Here is a 13,035-nt window from a genome sequence, read left to right on the forward strand (position 1 = left end):
GGGTTACACAGAATGTGATGGTGGCGGGAGAGACTTTCTGGTGTTTTGGAGCAAGGGGAATCGATCCAGGAGGTATGGTTATGGCGGTTCCTCCTCTGAGCTACAAGAAAAGATGGACGAGAGCCATCTCTGGCGATGGATGCGCTTGAGGAGAAGCTGTGGCGGCGATTTAGCTTGTTTTTGCAATGGAAATAGTCGCAAACAAGTACAAGCTTGGTCGGAAGCTTGGCAGTGGCTCGTTTGGGGAGATTTATTTGGGTAAGTGGCTCAGCTTGCGTGGATGAAGCTTCGAAACTTTTTTCTTTCTTTCTTTTTTTTCTTCTCCAAGGAACGCATGTACAAACTCATGAAGAAGTGGGTGTCAAATTGGTAAGCTTTTTGCTGTTCAAGGTCTCCGGGAGGAGTGCTCATTGTAAGTTCTCTTGCTCTTCAGGAAAATGCAAAAACAAGGAATCCACAGCTTCAATACGAATCCAAAATTTACAAGAGTCTCCAAGGAGGAAGTACGTGATAATCAGAAGCCATCGTTCTTTAAAAGTCACCTTAAAGGAGTCGGATCTTTTTTCTGTCAGCTGGCATTCCCAGTTTGAGATGGTATGGGGTTGAGGGTGACTACAATGTGCTGGTGCTTGATTTTCTTGGCCCTAGCTTGGAAGATCTTTTCAACTTCTGCAACCGGAGGTTTTCGCTCAAGACGGTTCTAATGCTAGCGGACCAAATGGTAACGAGGCCGCATTTTTGTGTTTTCATCTTTGCTAAGGCTTTCTACTTTTGTGTAGATCTCGAGGCTGGAGTTCGTCCATTCCAAAAGCTTTCTTCACCGTGACGTGAAGCCTGATAACTTTTTAATGGGCCGAGGCAAGCGAGCAAACCAGGTGAGGCCTTGAGTTTTTCGCTTTAAGCAAGTTTTGGTGACTTCCCACGCTGCTTGCAGGTTTTCATCATCGATTTTGGGCTCGCCAAGAAGTATCGGGATCCAAACACTCACCAACATATCTCATACAGGTTAGCAAGTACGTTTTTCTCCCGTTTTCATTCATCTAGCTCGATGTTTGTTGATCGATACATGGTGGTGACGATATAGGGAGGACAAAAGCTTGACAGGGACTGCAAGATATGCCAGTATCAACACTCATATTGGCATTGGTACGTTCAGTTCCTCAGCACAGCTTTGTAACTCGGGTTCTTCCTCAGAGCAAAGCCGGAGGGATGACCTTGAGTCTCTTGGTTACGTTCTACTCTACTTCTTGAGGGGAAGGTGATCATAGCCTCTTACGCAGTTTCTGGAACTTATGCATTTGTTTGTGCGCTATAACAGTCTTCCTTGGCAAGGCCTGAAAGCAGGAAACAAGAAGCAGAAGTACGATAGGATCAGCTCAAAGAAGATCTCAACTCCCATTGAGGTTTGTCATTTGGTGCACGAGTTCACATGAATGACAAAAAACCATAGTTTGCAGGTTTTGTGCAAGTCATGTCCAACGGAATTTATAACGTTTCTACACTATTGCCGGGCTCTTCGCTTCGAGGAAAAGCCAGACTACAATTACCTGAAGCGCCTGTTTCATGATCTCTTCATCCGAGAGGGTATCTAAGCTCTCTGTGCTCATAAATTCTGATTACAAGGCAATCTTTGATACTAGGATATCAATACGATTGTATGTTCGACTGGACCATTTTGAAGAGGCAGCTCGCCACTGCACAGCAGCAATCTCCAGTAAGTTTACCAGTAAGCATGCATTGATCTTTCATCTTGCTCCTTTTCTCGTAAACTTAAATCCCTCCATTCCAGGCAACTGCCTTGGTGAACAAAGCTGAGAAGCCAGCAGGTAATTCTTCCTTTTTCTACAAAAACTGGATTTTGCTGACTAAACAAAGCTAGCAGCCGGAGCCGGCCAACAAGACGCTGCAAAGTCCCGGAACTTAACCTCTCCGGAGCCGCCAAAGAGGCGAATTCACGACTTGTGCACCAAAGACAGCGTAAGTGATTACCATTGTCATTGTCATTTTTTTTTTCTAAATACATCGTTTCTCAGGCTGATGCAACCGGCGAGCTGTCCAAGCAATCGCTCACGACATCTTCCAAGCAGAGGCTTTTGGCGTCGCCATTTAGCAAGGCCCAAGTTTACAAGCCGGGAGGGGTTCAAAACCCACTCCAAACAAGCAAGCTACAACTCAAGCTTCCCACGACCTCGGAGATGAAGAGACCATCCTCGAATCGCCACGCATCCACGATACGGAGCTATGAGGCCACCCTCAAAGGGATCGAAAGCCTGTCCTTTGAGGCACAGAAGAAAATCAAGTAGCTTCTTAATACTCGCTCCATATTGTTCTTCATGGTCATTCGATGCTAGCAAATATCTAGGGTTCTTGCGATGGATGGGAAGAGTTTGCTTGTTCCGCGGCTTGGCGACGGCAGCGATTCGATGCGCCGCACCAGCTTCGGCAGCGCCGCCGCGGGCGCCCGATCAGCAGGCGGCCGCGCTGGTGTCGGCGCTGAAGGTATGTGGCAGCATAAGGGATCTGCGCAAGGGCAAGGCGATCCACGCCCAGGCGGCGGAGAGCAGGCAGCTGGGGATCCATGTCGTCAATGCGCTGGTGGACATGTACGCGAAATGTGGCAGCATGGAGGATTCCCGCCGCGTGTTCGACAGCATTCTTCACCCAAACGTGATGTCCTGGAACGTTTTGATGCTGGGCTACGTCTCCAATGGCGAGAGCGATGTGGCTCTGGATCTCTTCGAGAGGATGCAAGCCAGGCGGTCGGGCTGCAAGCCAAACTCCAGGAGCTTCATGGCCGCGTCCAAGGCTTGTAGCAGCCTCGCGGCGAAGGAAGACGCTGTTTTGGTCGATGGGAAGCTCGTCAAAGAGGCTAGTCTCGAGACTGGCAGAGGCATCCATTCTCAAGCCAAGCAGATGGGACCATCTTGCAGCGAAGACGCTTTCCTCTCGAGCTCGCTGATCGATATGTACTCCAAGTGCGGCAGCATGCTCGATGCTCGATCGGTCTTCGATGAGATGCCACGGCGAGACGCGGTCTCCTGGAACGCTTTGATACTGGGCTACGTAGAGAATGGAGAAAGCGAGGTCGCTCTCGAGTTCTTTGGGAAGATGGACTGCTCGCCAAACTCTCGGACTTTCGTTGCTGCTGCCAAGGCCTGTGCGAATCTAGCAGTGAAAGAGGAGGCCACTCAAGAAGATGGAAAGATGGTGAAGACGAGGTGCCTGGAGAAGGGGCTCGCTGTTCACGCTGGAGCTATGGAAAGCCACTGCTGTGGAGATATTTTCGTGGGGAGTAGCCTCGTGGACATGTACTCGAAGTGTGGGAGCATGGCCGACGCGCGGATGGTTTTCGAGAGCATGCCTCGTCGTGATGTCGTGCTCTGGACGAGCTTGATGCAAGGCTTTGTGGACAACGGGGAAAGCGAGCTGGCTCTCGTGTTCTTCGAAGATATGAAGCTATCCGGGTGCTGTCCAAACTCTCGAACGTATGTTGCTGCGCTTGCCGCCTGTGCGAGCTCGGCAATGCGAGAAGAAGCGGTGAATGTCGACGGGAAACTCGTGAAGAGAAAGAGCTTGGAAACTGGGGTGGCTATCCAGGGTGAAGCTTCAAACAACAGGTGCTGTGCGGACGTATTCGTGGGGAACACACTGATCGATATGTACGCGAAGTGTGGGAAGCTAGAGGAAGCTCGCAAGGTCTTCGATGGCATGGCTGGCCGAGACGTGGTTTCGTGGAACGCAATGATCCAGGGATCTGTTGGAAGTGGAGACAGCAAGCTGGCCTTGGAGCTATTCTTCATCATGGCTCGGGAGAACGATCTGGACGAGAGAACGTTTATTGCTGCGCTCATGGCCTGCGTCCATCTTTCAGCGTCCGAACAACCTGTTATGGAAAGCTACTGCGAATCCAGAGCCTAGAAAAGGGGATGGAGATTCATTCTCTCGCCACGAAGTTTGGATGCTGTGAGCACAGATTTGTCGGGAGCAGCTTGGTGGACATGTATGCCAAGTGTGGAGATATGGTGAAAGCTCGAGCAGTTTTCAAACGCATGCCTAGCCGGGACGTTGTCGTTTGGACGAGCTTGATCCAGGGATATGTAGACAACGGTGAGAGCGAGCTCGGGCTGGAACTCTTGGAGAGCATGGACTGTGCTCCAAACTCTCGGACTCTTGTAGCGGGACTTACAGCCTGTGGGGACGTTGGGTCCAGTGAAGCTGGAAGGAAAATCCAGGCTGAGCTTTACAGGCGTGGGCTGGAAGACGACCAAGTTGTGGGGACGTGCATGGTAAACTTCTACGGGAAGTGCGGATTTATGAGTGCGGCCGAGCACTTATTTGGATCTCTGGCAGTCCGAGATATCGTCGCCTGGAATGCAATGATCACAGGATTCGGCCAACAGGGTGACACGTCGCGCGTTTTCGAAGCCTTTCGCGAGATGCGAGAAGATGGCGTGCGAGCAAACGCGATCACGTTTGTCTCGGTCATCACTGCTTGCAGCCACGGCGGCCTGGTTGAACGAGGCAGGGAGTTTTTCCAGGCAATGGACCCGGACTCTGGCATTGTTTGCGGGATTCATCACTACAGCAGCTTGGTGGATCTCTTCGGGCGTGCAAACCGACTGGAAGAGGCCGTGAAAGTCCTCGAGAGCATGCCTTTGAGAGCGGATGCTGTGGTTTGGAGGAGCGTCCTCGGGGCCTGCCGTAAGTGGAAGAACGTGGAAGTGGGGAGGATTGCGTTCGAGGCACTGACGAAGATCGACGAGAAAGACTCGGCTGCGTACGTTCTGATGGCGAGCATCTACCAGAGCGCGGGGCTGTGGGAGTATCATGATAAGCTCAAGACTATACAGGAGGCGGCCTTGAAAGCGGATAGGAAGAGTTTAAGGATTCAGATTGATCTTCATCAAGCGGTCACACGCTCGATGGTGATGGATTACGAACTGGAAGCTAGAAAGGACGGCAGGAACATGGTGGACGAGCTGCCAGCATCCACCGAGCTGGGAACCAGCTTTGTGGGTTGCCGCAAAGTACACAGGAAAGTCCAGAAGAACGCGTAGAAGAAGGCTGCCACGAAGATGGCGACGCTGACAAGTGTTGTCACGCCTCCTTGGTCCTGTTCGCTACCACCTTGCCCGTCTCTTCTAGGCCTATGCGGCCGCGTAGCAGTGCTCGAACAGGTGTTGATCAGTGGCAAGTCACAGAGCTGGTTCCCAGCGAAGAGAGCCGCGTCCATGGACGAGAGTTGCGGGCTGTCAGGTATCCGTCCCACCAGGCTGTTGTTGGAGACGTCGAAGGTGGTGAGAAACGAGAGGTCTGCCACGGACGATGGTATGGAGCCATTCAGACGATTGCTCGCGAGCGCCACCCTGGAGAGATTCCTTGCGTTTCCCAGGGACTCGGGAATGGGACCGGTTAACCGGTTGTGGCTCAGGTCCAGCACCTGGAGATTGTAGAGGTCGCCGATGGCCGCCGGAATGCTTCCACTCAGCTGGTTGGAGGAGAAGTCCATGGTTGTCGGGAAGGCGAAGCCAGCGTAGATGAGGCTTTGCGCGTGAACCAGCGGGGTGGTGGTGGTCATGTTGTAGAGCTGGACGTTGGCAAACAGTCGGCCGATGCTTGCCGGTATCTCGCCTGAGAACCTGTTAAGCGAGAAGTCCATGGCTCGTAAGTTCCTGAGCCGGGGAAGCCAGTCCGGGATGGAGCCGCTGAAGCTGTTGTCCGAGAGGAAGAGGAACTGCAATGTCAAGACATTTTGGAGCATGGCTGGGACTTCTCCAGAGAGGTCGTTCGATCCAACGTCGAGGCCGATCAGTGAGCTCATCTTGCCGTAGGAGGCTGGGATTGAACCGATAAGATTGTTGCCGGAAAGCGACAGGAGGAGCAGGCGGCTCAAATTTCCAAAGCTGTCAGGGAGATTTCCAGAGAATTTGTTCTGTTCCAGATAGAGGGTGACGAGCTCCGTGCAGTTGGAGAGTCCGGAAGGGAGCTCCCCACCGATGTCGTTGCCGTCAAGAGTTAGCTGCTGGAGATGCGAGAGCTTCGAGAGCTCGCCTGGGATGGTTCCAGTCAAGTCATTGTTGTTGAGCCATATCTCTCTGATGTTTGAGCAGTTTCCAAGCTCCGGAGGTATAGAGCCACTGAAACGATTTCTCGTGAGAACCAGCAGCCTCAAGTTCGTCAAGCTTCCCACCCTCGCTGGTACCGTCCCGTTAAACAAGTTTCGCAAGAGGTGCAAAGTCTCGATGCTCGCAAAGTCGCCATCTTCCAGCTCCAGTGGCCCGGAGAGAAAGTTGTTTCCAGCGCTTAAAACCGAGAGTTTGCGTAGCCTTCGCAAGCTCGGTGGCAAACCACCCTGGAGCGAATTGCTGGAGATATCCAAGTACCTGAGCTCCAAGTTCTTGCTCCAGATATCGGGTAGATCTCCGCTAAACTTGTTATACGATATGTCCAGGCGCATCAAGTTCGACATCTCCCCGAAAGTCTCTGGAATGGAGCCGCTGAGTCCGTTGTGCGAGAGCTCCAGTGCCTCCAGTCCCAAGTTACCACCAATGGAGACGCTCCCAGTCAAGTTGTTCATGGACAGGTTGAGCGATCGCAGCGTGGAGCTAAGCTTTGGAACTCTAGCCACTCCCAAGAAGTTCCCACTGAGGTCCAAGCTTTCCATGCTCTCGAGGCTGGAGAGGTTTGCTGGGACCTCTCGCAGAGAATTGGAGCTCAAGTTGAGGAGCTTGAGCTGCGTGTTCTTGCAACCAGCCACCTCCAGCGAGAAGATGTTGTTTTGCGAGAGGTCCAAGCGAGCCAGCGATGGAAGCTCGTCCCAGATGGAAGGAAGAACTCCCAAGAGATTAAACCTGGACAGGGTGAGGGCTTCCACTCGGTTGTCCGAGCTCCACTCCACACCCCGCCATGCTCCTGGATTGGCGGTCTCCTTCCACACTTTGATGCCAAGCCTGTCCCCGAGAGAGAGCAGAGCCTGTGTGTCGTTGACGATCCCGGATGGATTCGTGGGGCACTGTGACCGAGATGTTGCGAGAAAGACGAGTAGAAACAAACCCAGCAGCAAATCCGTGAGAGACATGGCCGATACTTTATTCAAACCAACTTAATCTTTCATGTTCTAGTAATCCATTCATCCAGAGTGCAGTCGTCGATAAAAGACCAGGAAACTCCACAAGCTATCATCAAAGATGAACGCTCAGGAATATAGAATCTGGACTTGGAACTTCTTTTGATTCGGACCATGACCACCAGTTGGATGGACTGGACCGACTGATGTTCAAAGAAAACCAAGTCAACGAGAATCTAGAAAACAACATGCGCTGCATTTCCAAGCGCTTTGAAACATCAAAACTGGAAGAAACTTATCCTCGTTACGAATCATTTCATCTTTCGAGCGTATTAGTGCTTTCAAGCCGGGATTTGTCTAGATTTTCCAAGTCAAGCAGGCTGGAGTGAATCGCAGTATGGGACCAGCCAACTTGGATCAAGCGGTCATAGTTCAGCAGCGATCCCCGATGAGCTTCAAACATCTATGTGACACCAACCGGTCCTCCATCCATACATTTTAATTTTTTAGGCACTACATCAATTTTCAACTCAGTCATAATTTTCAGTCTTCCTAAGTCAAATTTTTATATGTTGTTACGTTCATACAATAAAATTAGCATATGTACTGAAAATATATTCGGGAAATGTGAAAAGAAGATAACTTATAACAAAGGCACAAAGTAACAAACAAAAGTCTAAAACTTTCAATTTTCAAAAGCTGGAAATATTGTCTAGTTGAAAAGTAATAGTTCAATTCAACTACCAAGAATCACCACATGAGCATTCTTCTTTCCTACCGTCAAATACATGAATAACACTTGTGTCTCTCACAATTATCCTTCTCCCTTCCAATTTTGCAATGGCCTTACAGACCCTGTGGCAGCCCTCACACATTCTCATATTGTTTACAATTCTGACGGTAGCATTTTTGCTTGTGCTGATCAAGGCAAAAACTACTGCCAATCTTTCACTGTGAGCTTCCGCATCGTCATCGTCTTCCTCAACCTTCGTAAGTTTCTTATGCTTACTCTTTATCCTTGCATGCAAGCTCTTCAATTTCACCAAGATATCTTCACTTCGAGGATGAGAAACAACATCCCCAACCACAAAACTATGTGTCTTATCAGCACCGTCGACCCAAAAGCTCTCCCCAGCCTTTTTCCAAGCCCCCGCCAACTTTCTCGTCCTCTCGACTTGCTCCTGCTTGTCCTCCATCCCCACAGTCCGATAGATCTGGGCCATCAACACATACGGGATCGAGTTCGTCGGGTCCAGCCCCACCAGGGCCTCAAACGCAACCTTCCCAAACTCCACACTTCCCCACTTGCGGCAGGCGCTCAACACGGCCGTCCACACCGCCACATCGGGCTCGTACGGCATCGCACGGACCATGTCCACGGCCTCCCCGATCAAACCGGCCCGGCCGAGAAGATCCACCATGCAACCATAATGTTCCAGCGTGGGGGTTATTCCGTACACCTTGGCCATTGTATGGAAGTAGGCCTTGCCCCTGGCAACCAATCCGCCCCGGCTGCAAGCTCGCAGCACACAGACAAGAGTGACTTTATCCACCCCGACATTCTCGTCCACCATCTTGTCGAAAACATCACAAGCCCGGGAGCTGTCTCCCTGCTGGGAGTAGGCCGACAGAAGCGCATTCCGTGCAGCCGTGTCTTTGACTGGCATCTCATTAAACGCCCTCTCCGCTTCCTCTATGTCTCCACACTTGGCGTAGAAGTTTATCACGCTGGTGGCTGCCAGGAACGGATCATGGCCGCCGCCGCCTTTTTGGAGCAGCTTCGCGCCACCTTGATCCTCCAGGATGATCGCCCGTCCGGCGTCGAGCGCCATTAAGTTGCCGCAGGCCATGAGCGCGGCCACCAGCGTGATGGAGTTTGCTTGGCAGCTTGATCTCGTCATCTGGCGATAGAGGTCAAGAGCCAACGCACTCTCGCCGTTCTCAGCGTATCCCAGGAGCATCGCATTCCAGGTTGCTACCGTGCGTGATCCGAGATCGATGCCATCAAACACTGCTCGAGCCTCTGAGGTGCTGCCGCAGCTCGAGTACATGTCGACCAGGGTGGTTTGCACGTAAATGTCGAGCAGTCTTTCCGGGTCCTGGAGAGCCTGCGAGTGGAAATCTTGTCCTAGCTTCAAGAACTTTGGCTTGTCAGCGGGATTCTTCTTGGCGCAGCGAGCGCAGGCAGCCAGTCCAGCAACCAGCGTCCGAGAGTCTGGTATCACACAACTCCGAACAAGCTCTAGAGCGGACTCGCTCTCTTCGTTGTCAACGTAGCCGAGCATGAGCGAGTTGACAGTCACTGTGTCCGGGCTCACCATCTGGTCGAAAACAGCCCGAGCTTCGGTCATGCTGCCGCACTTGGAGTACATGCTGACGAGCGTGCTCTCCACAAAACTGTTGATCAAGCCGCTCTTTCGAGCTCGAGCATGAAGCTCTCGACCTTTGTCCAGTATCTCCTTCGAACTTCCAGTGGCGGCAAGCTTCGCACACGCCATGAGTGCCGCCACCAAAACTTTGGCATCCACAACACAGCTCCTGTCCTCCTTCATCCTCTCAAACAGCTCCAAAGCCAGAAGATCTTCGCCATTCTCGACATAGCCGAGCATGAGAGCCGTCCACGAGACTGCGTTGCGCTCTTTCATCTCGTCAAAAACGTTGCGAGCTTGCGCCATGCTCCCACACTTTGCGTACATGTCCACCATCGTGCTCGCTACGTACAAGTCGGAGACAAAGCCACGCTTCGCCGCTGCGGCATGCAAAGCCATGCCCCTCTCCAAGCACCGCTTCTTGACAAGCTTGCCGAGGACCGGATCCTTTCCTTCCCGAGCAGCCAAGCCGGCACAGGCCTTGAGCGCGAAGACAAAGCTCCGCGCGTCCGGCTCGCAGTCCATGGCGTCAAAGAGCCGTAACGCAGCGTCACTGTCCCCGGCCGTGACGTATCCCAGGATCAACGAGTTCCAGGTGAAAACGTCGTGCTGCGGCATGCCGTCAAAGAGCTGCTGCGCGAGCGGCATGCTGCCACACCTCCCATACATGGCGATCAGGCTACACGCCATGAAAGGATTGGAGACGAGGCCACACTCGTCCGCCTGCCGGTGAAGCTCCTTCCCCGTGGATAAATGCGTGGAGCTTCGGCAGGATTTGAGGGCAGCGAGTACGCTGGCTGCTGTCACTCCAGATGCATCGCGTTTCTGCGAGGAGCATGGGAGTGTACTTACTGGTTGTGCGAGCTGGAGAGAAGAGCTTCCATGGTTGGTTTCGATCTCTCTCTTTTTGTATTGTGCTCTTCCAGATTGTCCCGCGGCCAGAGTTTTCAGCGAGGCGAGCTTGCTGTGGACCCATTCCGGGCACTCCCTGGCGTTGAGCCACAAGCACTCGCCGGTGGTGGAATGCTTGAAGTCTGGAAACTTGGGCCACTGTACAGACGAAGATCTAAGAAAAAGAAGAGGAAGATCACAAAAGTTCGTAGCATTCTTACGTTTTTAGCGCGATTGTCCCACCAAAGAGAAGGATCTGCGAAGAACTCGTGCCATGCCTGCTCTACTCGCTTTTCTATCGGGAGGAGCCGCTTAAAGACCATCTGACCGAATAGGGTTCTTTGTGTAAGTTTATATTGGTCATATATCAAAGGACAAAAGAAGAGTCTCATCTCAAACCAATGAATGGAGTCACTCGCTTGCATTGTCCACGCGATGAACCGTTGCCAGGATTATTTCCTTGGAATCAAATCGATAACATGGGAGCTTGCCTTGCGAGTTTGGAGAAGTAAAAACAAAAAGAATTTATTGCAGCTGCTGAAAGTGTCTCTTACTCTGCAGCGAGAGGAATGAGCTCCGAAAACACGGGGAAAATCAAAGGAGAACTTACCGGGCTTGTATAAGATTGTGGTCTCGGCGATCATCGAGGTAACGATGTATGGATCCATGTTGGAAGCTGGGCGCCTATCCTCGAAATATCCTGTGCCAGGAAAAAGGAGCACACAGTCAACAATCTCAGCCTGGATCCTGCAGATGGAATATTGACTGGAAAAAGAAAAAAAACAATGCGGAAAGTCTAGCAAATGCCTACTGCGTGATACGTACCTTTCCCATCTTTCTCAGTATCGCGACCAACGCGGACAGACGCGCCACGATTCGCAACGCCCTGGAGTAAAAGTTTTGAGCTTTGAATGGAACAAAAAAAAGAGAGAACTTTCGTACCCAGGAGAAGGAGTGAATGCTCGCTGTCTCGTGCCTGCCAGTGAGTCTTCTGTCGTTGCCTTCGCCGTAGGCCGAGATGTGCTCCTTGTGCCTCAGTCCAAGCTTCTCGATGGCACTCTTTATGACCTCGTAGCCTCCCTCTTCACGCATCGACTTGGTGCTGTTCATCGAAAGTCAAGCGTCGAGACAAAAGAATAACAAACAACGACGCATACCTGTAGTTCGTGTGGGCACCCGCCCCATTCCAATCTCCTTCGATTGGTTTCGGGTCAAATGAGAGGACCACCCCTGCAATCTCGGTGATCCTCTGAAAAAACAAAGACAGCGTTTGTTAACGATCTCCACAGGATTTTAAGTTTCACCTCGAGGATGTATCGTGCGGCCCAGAGTTGATCGCCGGCCGAGATCCCCTCGACGGGGCCAACCTGAAACTCCCACTGGCCAACACAACAAAACGAGCGATAAGAGCTTGAACGAGAAAAAACGAATGCTTCCGAAGCTCTTACTTGACCCGGCATGACTTCCCCGTTGATGCCGCTGATCTTGACTCCTGCGTATAGGCAAGCCTTGTAGTGAGCGTTCACAATGTCTCTGCCCCAGGCTTTGTCAGCACCAGTTCCACAGTAGTATGGTCCCTGAAGAAACAAAATATCAGTTGAGGCAAAGGAGGAGGAAATGGATTGATTGTGATCGCACCTGAGCTCCTGGATATCCGTTAATCGGCCAGCCCAAAGGCCACTTCACATCCTTCTGAAGGAGCGTGTATTCTTGCTCAATCCCGTACCTTCAAAATGGAGACGAAGTGGAAATCACAACAGACCTTTCAGCTGGAAGAGAAAACTTTACCATGTCTCCTCTTTTGCAACGTCCGGGTGGCTGAAGATCTTCGCAGCAGCAGCCCTCTTGTTCGAAGGGATTGGCTCGCCGGTCGGTGTGTAGGCATCGCAGATCACCTGACCAAGGAACCAGTGGATATAATCTCAGACAAGAGCAAAGAGAAAACTCACGAGGATGTTGTTGCCTCTCCTGAATGGATCATTGAATTTCGCCTGGGGACTGGAGACAAACAGAGTTTTAGAACTTATCCTCGAGAGCAAACGAGCAAAACGTACTAGAGAATGACTTCACTGTCCTCCCCAGGAGCCTGGCCCGTGCTGGAGCCATCGAAATTCCACTTTGGGATCTGCTTTAGATCTTCCACCTTTGGGACATCCAAGGTCTGGAGGAGAAGAAGCACAGTGAGCAAGCTCACACAACAAGAAGATCCACCAATGCCGGCTGCCGGCCGCTCACCCTGGCTTTGCTCCGGAGATCCATCCCCGATCCGCCGATCCTGCCAACAAAATCCAAGAATCTCAGCAAGAACGAGAGCACGGGGAGCTGGCATTGTCCGAGCGACGCACCATATGTACTCCGCGATCACCTTCTTGCTGCCCGAGATGTCAAGATCGACGAGATCCGTGAGACGCGACATGGTCGATCGCTCCCCACGAAAACCTAGAAATACCGAGAGAGAGAGAGAGAGAGAGAGAGAGAAAAGGGAGCTCTTTAGCTCCTCCAAGGAATGAAAAGCTATGGAGGGAGGGCAAGCATAAATAGGACCGTCACATGACGCGTACGGCAGCCATGGTTCCGTACGAGTTTGTACGCTAACGTTTGCGCCAGTTTGCGATGCTGGCCAGGCACGAGATAAGTCCCATCTTACAATTCGCAAGCCGTACAGGTGTGGCCACCACCGGCCTACGTACGAAACAGCTTTTATGCGGC

The 13,035-nt window shown here is 51.9% G+C and overlaps 3 protein-coding genes and 2 pseudogenes across 3 annotated transcripts; 2 read left to right on the plus strand and 3 right to left on the minus strand.

Annotated features, from left to right (window-relative positions):
• The first annotated feature begins 10 nt into the window (after positions 1 to 10).
• LOC9637116 lies at positions 11 to 2,375 on the plus strand (annotated as a pseudogene).
• Positions 2,371 to 5,153, plus strand: LOC112342086 (annotated as a pseudogene).
• On the minus strand, positions 5,098 to 7,078 carry LOC112342077 (probable inactive leucine-rich repeat receptor kinase XIAO). Its single transcript, XM_024663301.1, has 2 exons — positions 5,200 to 7,078; positions 5,098 to 5,147 (listed from the first exon to the last, which is right to left on the minus strand). The coding sequence occupies exons 1-2, from the start codon at positions 7,076 to 7,078 to the stop codon at positions 5,098 to 5,100; spliced, it is 1,929 nt and encodes a 642-aa protein (XP_024519069.1).
• A 728-nt stretch (positions 7,079 to 7,806) lies between these two features.
• On the minus strand, positions 7,807 to 10,602 carry LOC112342078 (pentatricopeptide repeat-containing protein At3g26782, mitochondrial-like). Its single transcript, XM_024663302.1, has 2 exons — positions 10,570 to 10,602; positions 7,807 to 10,485 (listed from the first exon to the last, which is right to left on the minus strand). Exons 1-2 carry the CDS (start codon positions 10,600 to 10,602, stop codon positions 7,807 to 7,809), a joined length of 2,712 nt encoding a protein of 903 aa, XP_024519070.1.
• Positions 10,603 to 10,650: 48 nt separating this feature from the next.
• LOC9636392 (glutamine synthetase nodule isozyme) lies at positions 10,651 to 12,854 on the minus strand. Its single transcript, XM_024663332.1, has 13 exons — positions 12,672 to 12,854; positions 12,562 to 12,601; positions 12,381 to 12,487; positions 12,276 to 12,324; positions 12,115 to 12,221; positions 11,965 to 12,052; positions 11,775 to 11,903; positions 11,631 to 11,705; positions 11,484 to 11,575; positions 11,269 to 11,428; positions 11,152 to 11,212; positions 10,939 to 11,026; positions 10,651 to 10,882 (listed from the first exon to the last, which is right to left on the minus strand). Exons 1-13 carry the CDS (start codon positions 12,740 to 12,742, stop codon positions 10,852 to 10,854), a joined length of 1,098 nt encoding a protein of 365 aa, XP_024519100.1. The 5' UTR covers positions 12,743 to 12,854; the 3' UTR covers positions 10,651 to 10,851.
• Positions 12,855 to 13,035: the final 181 nt, after the last annotated feature.

Source organism: Selaginella moellendorffii, unplaced genomic scaffold (assembly GCF_000143415.4).
Source record: "Selaginella moellendorffii unplaced genomic scaffold, v1.0 SELMOscaffold_98, whole genome shotgun sequence".
Classification (NCBI taxonomy): Eukaryota; Viridiplantae; Streptophyta; class Lycopodiopsida; order Selaginellales; family Selaginellaceae; genus Selaginella; species Selaginella moellendorffii.